This window comes from Podarcis bocagei (assembly GCF_964188305.1).
Source record: "Podarcis bocagei genome assembly, chromosome: 13".
Taxonomy (NCBI): Eukaryota; Metazoa; Chordata; class Lepidosauria; order Squamata; family Lacertidae; genus Podarcis; species Podarcis bocagei.
In genome coordinates, this window is record NC_138138.1 from 37,029,548 (window position 1) to 37,044,600 (window position 15,053).

Sequence of the window (15,053 nt, forward strand, 5' to 3'; positions counted from 1 at the left end):
CTTCTGTCTCTTCCTTTTTTTCCTTCATACAACCTGTTTTCCCTCACATCCACTTTGCTGGAGGAAAGAGATGAAGGGGACTGTAGGATATATGTTTACTACAAAATGCTTTCCACCCCCCTTCTTCAGGGTATCTGGCTACAGGGCAGGGCAGGGCATCTGATGTGGCAGAGTGCCTAGAACAGAGCTAGGGAGCCTGTGTCGTTGGACTACAATTCCCATCATCCCTGTCCATTGGCCATTATGTTGACTGGGGCTCATGGGAGCCAAAGTCAAATGTCCCTATCCCTGCTGCAAGACTAATGGATGCAGCTGGACTACAGTTCCCATGGTCCATGACAATGAGATATAGTGGCCAGGGCTAATAGGAGTTGGAATCAAACAACAACCAAGCAGGCCACAGGTTCCCCATCGATGCTGTACGACACCCAGGTGAAGTTGGACCACAGCTTCCATGATCCACGGCAATTGGTGATACTGCCTGGGGCTGATGGCAGCTGGAATCCAGTGTTGGGAGGAAGCAACGAATCACATCGAGTGAAGTCGACTATTATAAAAACAGGCTCTGCACTGGAGTGCCAGGCCTAGTGAGCACAGCAACTCTTCTTTGGTAACTCTTGCCCGCTATGAAGCAGTTGTGGAGTCCGATTGCCCCCGCCTCTCCAGGGCTTTCCCCAAGAAATCTGAGACTTTGCCTGCATGTCTGTCTCTGCTCCTCCCACTTCATGCCTCTCTGGGTTTTGGGAGACATGGGGGCGGGGGAAGCAGAAGCGGGTGGGTTGCAGTGGGTGGGGGACATCTGTGACTCCTCTTGGCCTCCCTCGTTCCCTGCTTCCGCTTCTGCCTATGATTCTGGTTTCCTCTCTCCCACAGACTTTCCCAGCTCACTAAGCCCTGTTACCCCTTTAGCTTCCACCACCTCCTCTTCCCCTTCTTCTCTCTTTGGCTGCTCATCGTCATCCCTCCACCAATCCCCAGGCTCTGAGTCTTCTTTCCACCATTCCTTCCACCATTTCAACCAGTCCATGACATCCAACAACGCCTAGTGGGCCACCCTTGCTATAGTGGGCACTGTGGCCAAGCCTGCTTTGCAGAGCGTCTTTGTGTCCCTGTGAACTGCATGGGAATTTCCACACTGAGCTGCAATGCTAGGCCTGTATGGCAGACGTGTGCTCTGCAGAAAATAGATACAGCTTTTAACGTACCGTGGAGACAGGGCTTTTGATTCATGTTAGGTGCCAACTTATATTCCCCAAGGGCTCTTTTGTCTTCCTTTAATGTTGGATTTAAAGACGCGGGTGGCGCTGTGGGTTAAACCACAGAGCTAAAACTTGCCGATCAGAAGGTCGGCGGTTTGAATCCCCGCAATAGAGTGACCTCCCATTGTTCAGCCCCTGCTCCTGCCAACCTACCAGTTTGAAAGCACGTCAGAGTGCAAGTAGATAAATAGGTACCGCTCCGGCGGGAAGGTAAACGGCATTTCCGTGCGCTGCTCTGGTTCGCCAGAAGCGGCTTAGTCATGCTGGCCACATGGCCTGGAAGCTGTACACTGGCTCCCTCGGCCAATAAAGTGGCATGAGTGCTGCAACCCCAGAGTCGGTCATGACTGGACCTAATGGTCAGTGGTCCCTTTACGTTTAATTTTGGATTTGTTTATTTGTTAGTTTAATAAATTTCTATCCCAACTCCAAGGAGCTCGAGGTAATGTATTTTTCGCTCTATAAGACGCACCAGACCACAAGACGCACCTAGTTTTTGGAGGAGGAAAACAAGAAAAAAAATATTCAGAATCTCAGAAGCCAGAACAGCAAGAGGGATCGCTGTGCAGTGAAAGCAGCAATCCCTCTTGCTGTTCTGGCTTCTGGGATAGCTGCGCAGCCTGCATTCGTTCCATAAGATGCACACACATTTCCCCTTACTTTTTAGGAGGGAAAAGGTGAGTCTTATAGAGCAAAAAATATGGTACATAGTTTTCCTCTCCATTCTATCCTAACCCCGTCGCGGGGATTCGAACCACTGACCTTCTGATCAGCAAGCCCAAGAGGCTCAGTGGTTTAGACCACAGCACCACCCGCATCCCAATCCTTACAACAACCTTGCGAGGTAGGTTAGGCCAAGAGTGAGTGACCCGAGACCACCACCATAAAGCCATCCGTCGCAGGAAGAATTCTAGCCCTGTCAGAATTAACCTGGCAAGGGCACCAGTGTGTGTGTGTGTTGTGTGTGTGTCTTCCCTTCACTGTTTTTTTCTCTTCCCCACCCTGCTGCCGCACAGCAGCCTTTGCCAAATAGGGAAAAGGGGGGGAGAGGGAAAAGGGTGATGATCTAGCACCGGAGAAATATCCAAGAACCTGCCCCCCTCCATACTGTCCTCTGCTGACACTGCTTCCACTGTGAATATATTTGCATCTTATTAGCACTAACACACACACACACACACACACACACACACACACACACACACACAGAACAGCTCTCACTGTGGGGGATTTTCTCTTCCCCCGCTGCGATATCTGTTAATTGCCGCTTGGCAGAGAGCGTGTGGTGGGATCTTTGCAAAGAGCAAAAACGGGCTTGGGTCAAGGGGCTGCCGCTTTCTACTTAAGGGAAATAGGATTGATCTGCTCAGGCCGCTTGCCGCTTGCCTCTTTCTCCCCCCCTCCGAGAAGCGATTTCGTGGGAAAGAGCAAAGGAAAAGAGGCACCATCTGTTGCATTTGTGCTCTAAGTTGGGGGAGACAGCTGGGGGGGCAGGCTCCCCACCACCACCACCCCGCCGTCCTCCTTCCCATTTTGTGCTTTAATGGAGACAGGAGACTAACACCACATTCACACCTTGCCCAGCATGAGTTGCTGGAAGAAGAACAAATCACTCTTGCCCCCTCGAGGGCTTGCAGCTCCTCCTCCTGATATGCCACCCATCTATTTCCCCTGCTCCTCTCTCTCCCCTGCCCCCAACCTGCGTGTAATTAAGCCATGGAGGTGCTGGTTCCTCTCCCCTGCCTTACAGGGTTGGCAGTTGCAGGTTCCTGGGCCCAATCCAGCCCACTAGGGCGTATTCTTTGCCCTCCTCCCTCCCTCCCTTTGGCCAACTATGGCCCTATTAACGCCATACGTTTAAAGCACTATGATGCCACTTTAAACAGCCCTGGCTTCCCTCAAAGGATTCTGGGAGCTGTAGTTTGTTGCGAGTTCTGAGAATTGTTAGGAGACCACCCCTCCCCATTCCCCTCCCATAGTCCCCCTCCGCTGTGAAGAGGGGTTGATAGTTAAAGCACTGTGGCAATTATAGGTCTGAGAGGTAACTAGGGGCCTCTTAGCAACTCTCAGCACCCACAACAAACTACAATTCCGAGGATTCTTAGCTACGATATTGCTTTAAATTTATAAATTTATGATCATATGGGGACTTCCGGCAAGGAAAAATGGCAGGCGTTCAGCTCCTGAAGCCAGCCAGAGCCAACTGCGCTACCAGGCTGGCTCTGGGCTGCTGAGGGTGCCGCTGCCACATTTCCCGGGGACCGATTTGCAAATCTGGGGACATTCCGGGGACAGAATTTGTCCGGGGACAGATTTGCAAATCCGGGAACTGTCCCTGGGAACCGGGGACATCTGGTAACCCTAACATAAAGTAGATTAGGCTGAAGAGTGAGTGACTGGCCCAAGATCACCCAGTGAGCCTCATAGCTAAGTGGGGATTTGAACCCCAGCTTCCCAGGGTTTTAGTCTGACACTCTAACCACTATACGACACTGCCTCTTCTCATAAGGGCTTTTCCCAAGCATGTTAAAGAGGAAAGAACCATACTGGAGGTTGCGTACTTTATCCCTCTGGCTGCTTATCAGTTGCAAAGGCATTGCCTCCCTATCCTACCCTAAGCTGGAGGAAGCAAATATATATTGTGCGAATATTCACTTCTAAAAACTCTTTGACTTCCTGGTTTCACTTGGCTACTACTTATATCCCCGCCTTGAATTAGTCACATGGGTGATCCCACCCAATCAGGTAAGATGTAGCAGCAGGGACACAAACCTCACTGACTTTCCAGATACCACTGGGACGCAACTTCCATCATCATCCTTGACCCACTGGCCATGCTGGCTGGAGCGGAGACGAGTCGGAGTCAAGTGACATCCAGCTGAAGTGAACAGGCTGGTGTCATATGTTGGATGGGATGACATAATTGACCACTTGTAGATAGGTAGCCGTGTTGGTCTGCCATAGTCAAAATAAAAAAAATCCCTTCCAGTAGCACCTTAAAGACCAACTAAGTTAGTTCTTGGTATGAGCTTTCGTGTGCATGCACACTTCTTCAGATACCTGAAAGTGGAAGGGTATCTGAAGAAGTGTGCATGCACACGAAAGCTCATACCAAGAACTAACTTAGTTGGTCTTTAAGGTGCTACTGGAAGGGATTTTTTTTATAATTGACCACTGTTCAGTATAATGTGGATCCACATCATTAACCAACTTTGGGCAAATGAAGGCAATTGAGAGAGATAGTGAGGGCAAGTGAAGGTATTTTAAACAACCGAGCACTTTCACAAATTCTCCAAGGCCTTTTGCAGGAGTGGGGTGGGGGGAGGGCAGGGTGGGGGTGGGACTAAAACCCTGAGATATCCATTTCAGCGTCTAGCAGGTTGTTACACTGCTGGAAAAGCGTATCTGGGGGAGTTAGTTCTTGTGGAAGGAATTCTAGCATTGCAAAAAACAGGCTGCTTAAATATTCTCCCCTCATCGACCCCCCTGCCTCCCCCCCCCCGTCCCCAAAAGACAGCAGGGTACTGTCAATTTGCTCAAGTACTTCTCTGCTTGTACTTCATGCAGCCAGTGGTTCATCTCTGGCATTTCCTCTCCCATAGAGTTCACGCTGCTTGCACCACCTTCCACCATCCTCCATCCTCCTGTCCTGCTTGGAGAGCAGCAGGGAAGCTGCGTTAAGGACCGTGCTGGGCTCAGGGCACAGATTGGTGGAGCCTTCTGTCTCCCATAGGCCCTGGGGCTCTCCCAAATGTTGCTGCATGGTTGAAACAGCAGTCTTCTTGTACCCTGGACACTTTCTTTAATTTCAAAGAGACAGAGGTTTGAGGCTGCAGTCCTATATACCCATTTCCCTGGGACCAAGCCCTGTTGAAGCTGGTGGGGTTTACCCCAAAGTCAACATGCATAGGATTGCGCAGTTAGTGCAAGGGTTGTAGGATCTTTGGCCCTCCAGATGTGGGGGAACTACAACACCCATCAGCCTCGGTGGGCATAGCCAAGAGCCAGAGATGGTGGGTATTATCTCATAGCAGCAGAGGTGGATTTAGGGCAGGGCAACCTGTTCCATCACACTGGGTGCCAAGCCCAGGGAGCGCCACAGGGTGGCTCAACTCTGACCATGCGAATTGAGCAGAATGGAAGGTGGGATGCTGGGAGGGGGATTTTGGCCCCTGAAATTCGAAAGACCAAAGTCCGCCCCTGACAGCGGTGTATGGAGGACGGAAAACTAACTTAGGCATCATTTATTCTTTCTTCCGGAGAATCCAGGAGTCCCTAGATTCCCACCTAGACATCTTCAAGGGGAGGGACCATAAGAACTTAGTGGTAGTCTAGCTTCGCATGCAGGAAATCTGAGGTTTGGTCCCATGTCTTTCCAGTAGAAAGGGTCAAGGATCAGATGATGCGAAAGACAACGGCCAATCTAGAAGAGTGTGTCTGCTTCTGTCACATCGCATGTGGAGCTTCTGCAGGGCTGCAGTTATGATGCCCAACAGAAGGTGAGAGGTGGGGACACAAGCCGAATTTTGGCATTGCAAAGGGTGCCACTGAAATTTGAGACGCCAAAGTCCACCACTGAGAAAGGCCTTGGCCTGAGACTCTGGATGAACTAGAAAACACTGGGCAAGTTGGAGGAACTGCCTTTGAGCTTTAACTGTTTTTAATTATCTCATCTGTAAATTGTCTTAGACGCTAGTTTTGAAGATTAATGAATCAATTGTAATAATAGTAATAATAATAATAACAATAGTATCCCGATGTGGTGTAAGATAGCTTCCTTTGCACCCAGAAAGCAGGAGAGGGGAACCTCAGGCCTGGAAGGCTGGATGTGGCTCTCCAGACCTTTCTATATGGCACTCAGAACATTCCCCAGGCCACACCTTGTTATGGCCCAGCTGGACATCCCAATTCTGTTTTCCTAGTTGGAATGTGTCCTTGAACTCATGGTTATGCCTCTTGGGTTGCCTGGAGGAGCGTGTGTCAAAACTAGCCTACCGTACAAAGATAAAAATTTACATTCCTTGCTCCGCCCATGTTTGGCTCCACCCACCCGTGTCATGTGACCTCAAAAGTTGCCCGGAAGGGAATGTGACCCTCTGGCTGAAAAAAAAGGCTTCCCACCCCTGCTATCAGGCTCTTTGGTCTTGAATGTGGTTATGGACCTTCACTGCAGAGACTGAAAGGAACAGCCTGGCCAGACCACAAACCTGGCTGGGTTTGCGTTGCGGTTTTATTCTCTCCCAGCACACAGCAAGCCTTGCGGTATTGCAAGTGGGGAGAGGTGATGGGGAGCAGCGGACAGCCAGAGTGGATGAGAAGAGCCATAGCTCAGTGGTAGAGCATCTGCTTTGCATTCAGAAGGTCGCAGGTTCAAACCCCAGCATCTCCAGGTAAGTCTGAGAGACACCCTGGGAATTCACTGCTGGCCAGACAGTACTGAGCTAGGTGGACCAGACGTCTGAGTCAGTATAAAGCAGTTCCCTGTGTTATCATGACTTGCTGTAAGGAAGCTTCCTGTCTTCAACTCATCTCCCCTTTGCCCTCAGCGCTACTGGCTCCTTCCCGTACATCAGCCCTTTCTTCATCCCGACACACAGCGCCATCTGGGTCCCGCTGGGTCCCCCCTCCCTCCCTCCTTCCCTTCCAGAGTCACACTCCTCATCCAGAGCAGCCAACTCCCTGGCCGTCTGTGACTCAGCTGACAGCTGGCCTATCCCCAGAGCCTAGTGGAGGCTGAGAGATGAGCCAGCCTCTGACAATCCTGACATCTTCTTGCCTCTGCCTGTTTGCAGGGATTTACATATAAGCTAAACAAGCTATAGTTTAGGGTCCCACTCTCTTGGGGCCCCCCAAAAAAATTAAAGGAAAAAACCCACAATGGATGTACATTTGCAAAATATAAGATACAAAAAACAAATAAAATAAAACCTACATACAGCAAGAGTGTTTTGTGTTGTGTAGGCTCCTATGATGTAAGTAATGGGCCCCGCCTGCTCCCCTGCTCCCTAAAATATCACTGGTTTGCTCATTTCTATATATAGGGTGCCTACATTCTGCATGGCCTGGTTGCATGACAACATGTGCAAATGGTTTTAGATACCTATTAGGTCCATAAATTGCCATATAGCATATATTCAACAACAAAAAACAGTGACAATTTGTTGTTGACAGCTGGACATATAAAGGGCCCCATTACCTTCAGTGGCTTAGGGCCTCATCAAACCTAAATCTGGCCCTGGTGGGGCCCTCCAAGTCCGAAACAGAAGTCCCCGTCTCTCATGAGGGAGGGATGAAGGATGATTGGCTGGGCTTCCTTGAAGCCCTGGTTTGCAAAAGTGTAAGCTGCAATCCTTAGCTGAAAGGGAGACCCCAGTGCCACAGTGGAAATTGCGCAGACACGATTTAAAGTAGATTTAAAGCACATGGCTCCCCCCAAAAAGAATCCTGGGAACTGTAGTTTTTAAGGATGCTAGGAATTTTAGTTCTTTGGGGGGATGTGCTTTAAATGTATGGCATGTACACATGCAGAGGATCAGAGCGCTAGCCTCAGGACTAAACTTGTCAACTGATTAAAGAGTTATTTTTAAATTGTCGGTGTGTCCAGCTGTTTCTGACAGTGTATACCTTTGTATATTCTGCCATGTTTCCAACGATTTCATCAAAAGGGCATTCTCTCTCTCTCTCTTTCTCTCTCTCTCTCTCTCTCTCTCTCTCTCTCTCTCTCTCTGTGTGTGTGTGTGTGTGTGTAGAGGGGGCTTGGCACCTGATGGAGATACCTGAGAACTTGCATATTCAGCAAAGGAAAGCTCCCCACTCATTGGCTGAGTCCTCACTAGGGATGGACAAAGCTGTCCGTTTCGAAACTCTCTGCTTCTCAGTATTCCCAATCTCAAATTCAGTTCTCCACATTTCTGCAATTTGCAGATTTTAGTTAAACTAATACTCATGAAAATTCACCAGTATTTTAGTGCGAATTTCACCTAATAAACACATTTTTTTTGTATACAGTTTTGAATAACATGCACATATTTGCAAGCAACTTCCCCTGATGTGGTGCATTTTAATGTTTCTTTCATTCGCATACGCATTTATATGCACACTTTGCAAGAGCATATGGATTTCTGTACACATCACTTGGCTGGAGAATTACGACAGTGTGAATTCTGAAGGATGGTTGTATTGCTCCTTCCAAGGACATGGGTACAAGCCTCAGGCAGCCCAGACACTTCCAGGGGAAGGAAGTCCCCCTTCTAGCCACAGGAGTGGAGCTGGCTAGGGCTAGAGCCAAGTTTTTCCCTTCCTTCCAAGAGGGCCCGGCTTCACAGTACAGTGCAAACATAACTTTTATATGCACTAGGAAACCAATAAAATTGTGTGACTCGCTTTATTGCAATATTCACTCAGGTGGTCTGGAACCAAACCCACAATATCTCTGAGGTATGCCTGTACTGTTTTATATATTTTTTGTAAAATGCTTTGAAGCATTTGTTGTTGTTGATGTTGTTACAACCAAGTGGTGTATAAATTTTATGAAAGAAAATGGACTAAACTGTCAATATAGCTTTATGCAGAGTCAAACCATTGGTCCATCTAGCTCAGTTCTGCTTACACTGACTGGCAGAGGCTCTCCAGGGTTTCAAAAGGGGAATGTTCCCAGCCTTACCTGGAGACGCTAAGGATTGAACCCGGGACCTTCTGCATGCAAAGCAGACGCTCTATGCCTGTTCTAGGATCCTTCTCTTAAGCTACTCCTGCTCCTTCTTGCTCTTGTCACTGCAGCCCTACTAAAACCTTGGAAGCAACAGAAGAGAAGCCAGGGTCCCTGGGCAGTAGGTCAGCAGCTGTGGGCCACCTGGTGGGGTGAGGAGCCTCAGCAGGTGCCCAGGGATGCCAAGGCTGGATGCCATCCCTGCAGGTGTATCTGGTTAGCAGCAGTTGGTCTGGCAACCAGGTTTTTAGAGAGAAATTCCTGAGCCGACAAACCAGAGGGAAACAAGGACCTTTGCAGGTTGAATTCTTGACATTTTGCTGTGTCAAGTCCTCCTTTCCTCCCCCTGCTGCTTCCTGTGCTTGGCCTAAGTCCACCCTCCACCGCCTCCTGCCATCAGAATTATGAACAAACCTCATTAGGAAGTCCTTGAGAGCACACACTTTTTAGCTGCTTTGTGCATGGCAAGGTGGGATGGGCAGGACATTCAGGGTGTGTGTGTGTGTGTGTTTGAGGACTCTTGCTTCCCAGCAACCCCCATCCCTGCTCCTTAATCCCCCCTCCCGGCTCATGAAGAACCCAGAAAAGACCTCTCCCCCTCTAGTGTCTTTCTCCTACCTGGACTGACATGTCACAATGCCTGGAATATCAGCGCCTTTGCTCTAAAACTCTAGTTCCTGCTTGCTTTGCTGGTGTAATGGGGCAATTGCAAAGGGGAGGTGTTTTGGTTTTAGAAAACCTGCGGAACCCAGGGATGCAGGCAAAGGAAAATCCCCCTTGTAAGGTTGGCTTTTGTGATGCGTTTAAGGGGGAAGGTCTAGAAATAAGCACTAAAATGTGTGGATTCTCCTAGGATATTTATCCACATAATCAATTTCTAATTCAATACCCAATTAACCAGGGAGCAGACTTTCTGAACTCCTATCTTGTGCTACTATTATATTTACTATGCTATAGGCTCTATATAAACTCCAAAACCTGAATTCTATAGTGTGGCTGGGGGGTAGGTGGGTTTTGTGTGCATAGGTGCACTATTACACTAATGTAATGATATGCAGGATGTATAATTTGCGTAAAAGTGTGTGTGTGTAATTCAAAAAGGCAATTCTTAGGTTTTTTCATAATGGTATATGAAGTTCTATTTTATAATTTCCTTGAAAATACGCACATGCATATTTAAAAAGTCATTTTTCACTGAACTCTTTTATTTTATTAAGAAGAATGCCCCCCAAAACCATCATTGAACTAGTCAACTTAGTTCTAACCCCCTGCCATGAAGCTGGCTGAGGGGGCCTTATACCACTTGTTATCTCTCAGCCTGTGTGGGGTGACCTGGCTGTAGCTCTCCAGGGGTTGGATTACAACTTCCATCAGCCCTAGCCAGCATGGCCAGTCATCAGGGGTGATGGGGATTGGAAGGACCACAGGTTCGCCATAGGTTCTCTTGGTGGGCTACTTTGGGAATTAAACTCCAATGCATCCCATGCTGAGCTCCTTGGTGGAAGAGAAGGCTAAATATGTGATCCATCACTCATTCAACCAATCAACCAATCAATAAAATATGCATCTGCCTAACCCAAAAAGCAAGCAAACAAAAAAGCCCTCATCAGCTTCTGCTGATGTCAGTGAGGACAAAAGGAAGCCACACAAGCACACTTCTCTCTATGGCACAAAAGGATAGTATTACTCAAGTGAAACACATCAGTCCCATATTGCACTGCCCAGAATGTGGAGGACAGGACTCCTGAACCTTTAATACAGGATTTTGCTGCGGAGACAACGTTCAGCAGATGCTGTTTGTCATGCAAGTTCCACCTACTAATATACTCTCAATTAAAGTCCAGGAGCCCTTTTCTGTTTTGCAGTTGGCCACAGTAGAAAACACAGTGGCCACACTGTGTATAATGTATTGCGAACACACAAACCAGGGAGTGTTGGGCTGTTCTCTCTCTCTCTCTCTCTCTCTCTCTCTCTCTCTCTCAGAAGCAACCCCATAAGTGCATGCCAACTGGAAGCCCATGTCACAAGGGGTTGGCCATGCCATTTTCCCTGGAAAGATCCTGTGAATGGGTTGCTTCGTGCCCTTACTACTCATGAAATCATCATGTGCTCACAACAGGAGAACATGGAGAATATCCCTGCTGAATCAGGATAAAGACCTATCTAGTCCAGCATCCTGCTCTCACCGTAGCCAACCAGATACCTGTGAGAAACCCACAAGCAGGACACGTGAGCACAAGAGTCCTCTCCCACCCAGCCCTTTCTAGCAAACGTAGGGCTACCATACGTCTTACTTTCCCCGGACATTACTGGAAGTTCAAAGGCGGAATTGATGTCCAGGAATTTCCAAAAAGTGCTTTGTCCTAGATCTTAGAGAAGTGAACCGAAAAATCATGGTTTCTCGGTTTTTGTTTTTTAAAAAGCTCAGCAACTTTGTGTTTTGTCTTAGCTCAACAACTTTCGGGGTGTCCTGTTGTTTACTTTTTGAAATATGGCAACCCTGAGCAATCGATACTCAGAAGCATCAGAGTCTAGCAGCCATTGCTATCCTTAATCTCCACGAATTTGTCTGATCCTCCTTCAAAGCCCCCCCAACTTGGTGCCCGTCACTGCCTCTTTGCGGGAGCGAATTCCATCGTCTCCAGAGTCCAACACAATTCCTTAGAAACCCCGAGTCCCAGCTTAACATGTTGGGAAAGGCCCCGCGCGGAGATAGAGGAACGGTCGCCTTGCAGAAAAGCAGAAAAGCTATGGATCAGCAGCACCTCCCCGCCCCCCTTGTTACGCAACACACCCCGGAGTGCCCGAGTAATCGGGTGCTGCTGGGCTGTATCGTGGGAACGAGCGGAATCCATTCCCAGGTCTGCAGGTGTTCTACTGAGCAGTTTCTCAGGAGACCTCTCTATCTCTCCCCCCGCCCCCATCTGATCTCCCAGCCCCGGGCGCGTCTGAGGTCTCGGGAGGGGAAGCAGCCTCCCTTTGCCTCCGCCAGCAAAGAGGCACCTCCGCGCCGCTGTCTGTTTGACCTGCTGGGTCTGCAGTTGCTCCGCTCCCTAAGCCCTTCCCAGCTTCCTCCTGCCTCTGCTTAGTTAAGTACTTTTGAAAGATTAATGACGGAGCTGTTTGCCTGCCTTCCTCTTGGGACGCGGCCGGGACTTGCAGGGAACTCGCGCACGCACACGCTCTCCCGTTGCTCGCTCCTCTTTCTCCAGAGAGGGACGCACAGCCCTCGTTCGTATTTATTGTGTCATTATTATTTTTTTCCTGCAGACGTCCGTCCGTCCTCATTAGAGTGTATTTCTCTTCCCAGCCCTAAAAATAAGAACGGGTCGATACATTCGTCCTCCTCCTCTCTCTTTTCCTAGTTTCCGTTCTTTCTTTTATTCTTTTTCTTTCGTGCACTCTTTCTCTCCCTTTCCTCCTCTCGACCTCTGCTTTCCTCCTAATAAAGCTCTCTGTCCGCGCACTCTTTATCTGTCCGCCTATCCATCCCCCACACCTCTCTAATCTCTTATCTAGATCCCCCCCCCCTCTCACACACACACTCGCTCGCTCACACTCACACACGCGTAGATTGAGTCCCTTAATCCCGCGCCGGAGTCCTGCGCTCTCCGCGCGCGTCGCTCTCCGCGGTGCTGAAATCCCCTCTCCGGGCGCCGCCCAGTTCTCTGGGACGCTCAAAGTTCTCCGCCGGCCCGGAGCAGCGCCGCGCCTCCCCTCGCAGACCCTCTCGGGGCCGGGAGCGAGAGGCGGACCCGAGCCAGGCTGGTGGAAATCTTGCCTGAGGAGAGGGAGGAGTTGTCTAGGTGTGCGTGTGAAAGAGAGAGATCGGATGCCTCTGCAGCGTCCCACGCAGGGCACGGGCATTAGTGCATGTGGGCAAACGCTGCCCCAATGACGCTTCAAGCCCGTGTCGGTGGCGGAACGGGCACGGGGCCAGGCAGGCAGAGCCGGTGATGGTTGCATCCCCACGCACCGTTCATCAAGTTGAGATCGTGGTGCCATAAGAGAGAGGGGGGTGTAAAAGAAAAGGATTTGCGCTGCAGGAAGAGGGAAGAAGAGGAAGAGGGGGAAAGAAGAAAGAGAGAGAGCGAGGGAAGGAGAAGAGAGGACAGAGAACGAGAGAAGGAAAGAAGAAAGGGGAAACGGACAAATAAAGAGATCCTATTATCGACCGCACCAGCAGTGACCTCGCGCCCTCCCCAAAGAAGCCTCCGCGATGTTTTGGTGGAGTCTTTAATTTATTTTTAACCTCCGTGTCGCCAAAGGTGATACTGGGACATAGCCCGGGGGGACTCTGCCTCTTTCTTTTAGCAGAAGAAGCCAGAAGCCATGGAGATTCGGACAGATGAATTAAGGAAGTTCGCTGGGAGGACCTTAGGGCAGTTAAACAGGTAAGGTTTGGAGTGTGTGTGTGTGTCTGTGAACAATATTTTCAGCGTTGGAAGGAAGTTTAATGCAATGTTGGGAAGACTAGGTGGAGGAGCGCTGGTTCAAAGCTCCAGTTTAGCTTTACCCACAAACAATATTCTGTGTATTTCTACTTCTTGAGCTTATTAATAAATGTCATTGGGTGTGCGTGTGTGTGGCGTGCCAATGGTTCAGATCTGAAGTGGGAATGCTCACTCCTTGTACACTCATAGCCACATATGCAGACCCAGATGCTGTGGACTCACATCCCTGTGTGCACGTAGGCTCACAAGTGTGCCCTTGCATTCACACTAACGCAGCCTATTGCAACAACCCCTTGTGCTCCTTCTCTGTCACCACAGCTCCCTCGTCCCAGCAATATGATCTAGTGCAAATTCTCTTGTTCGCGGTCAGGATAGGAAGTGCGGCATAATGGCTAGAGTGCTGTGATTAGCCTGTGGAGAGGCTTAGGCTCCAAACCCCCACTCAGCCAGGAGGCTCGCTGGGTAACCTCAGGCCAATGGCCACCTCTCAGGTCAAACCTACTTTGCAGGACTGTTGTGAGGATAACATGGGGGGGGGTGAAGAGAATATGTCACATACAGTCTTGTGCTCAGGGACTGAGGGTCACACCCAATTGTCACAGGCCCACTTTCCAGCTGCAGACACACCAAATGTTTAAAGTGCAGTTCTTCCCCCCACCCACACAAATCCTGGGAACTGTAGCATGTTAAGGGTCCTAGGAATTGTAGCTCCACAAGGAGTAAACTTCAGGATTCTTTGGGTGGGGCAAGTGTGTTTTAAGTGTGCTTTGAATGTATGCTGTGTGCGCAGCCTTATTATCTTTTCTGACACTCTTCCACAAGCTCTCTCCCTCAACATACCTCTTCCTTTTCCTCGCAACTTTTGTCCTGCACGTACATCATCTCCACCACAGCCCTATTCACCCCTCCCTCTCCACCAATCCACCTTCCATCCAGTTTATTTTTAAAACTCTCTTCCCTTGCTTTTAGCCAGATGGAGTCTCTCTCTCTCTCTCTCTCTCTCTCTCTCTCTCTCTCTCTCTCTCTCTCTCTGCTGCAAACCTGGGCATTTGGGTGTCTTTTGCATCATCCTGTTCTGCTTGTTTGCTTGAACCACATGTGCAAAACAAATTTTTGTTGTTATTGCTTTGGCCTTAACAATTGCATTAAAAAACCCCACCCTCTCTCCTCCCTCCCTGGCACTTTTGGCTTTACCATGTCACCACTTAACACTTAACTCTTACTAACCATTGCATGTTGGGTCATCAGGAAAGCAGGGAGTGGTGAGGGGGGTGGAGAAAGAGGTGAATGCAATAAAAACAAGAGGAGGGAAACAAATTTCTATTTTTAACCTTCATCCATTCATCTGCCCCCCCATGCGGTAATCTACCCCGCCAACCCCACAACACACACAACTCCCCAATGTATCTAGGTTTATTTATTTATTTTGCCGGGCTGAATGCTCCGTGTTCTTTTTCCCCTTGATTAAATTTGATCTCTCCTCCACCAGCACAGGGGAAATAATAGAGAGGAGAGGAGAGCAGCCCCTGAATGGGCTTAAAAACAGTCAGATAGGAGGTGGGCGGGAGAGAGCAGTGGCGATTATGAATGTATCAAACCCATATTATCTCCTTAAGCCTACCGGGGGTTGAG

General features: G+C 49.2%; 1 protein-coding gene across 1 annotated transcript in view; it reads left to right on the forward strand.

Annotated features, from left to right (window-relative positions):
- The first annotated feature begins 12,502 nt into the window (after nt 1–12,502).
- The window catches only part of SLC17A7 (solute carrier family 17 member 7), a 57,589-nt gene continuing 55,038 nt past the window's right edge, over nt 12,503–15,053 (forward strand). The window contains exon 1 of the mRNA XM_081167218.1: nt 12,503–13,361. Coding sequence (XP_081023344.1) covers nt 13,300–13,361 — 62 coding nt within the window. The 5' untranslated portion in view covers nt 12,503–13,299. The remainder of the gene's footprint in view (nt 13,362–15,053) is intronic.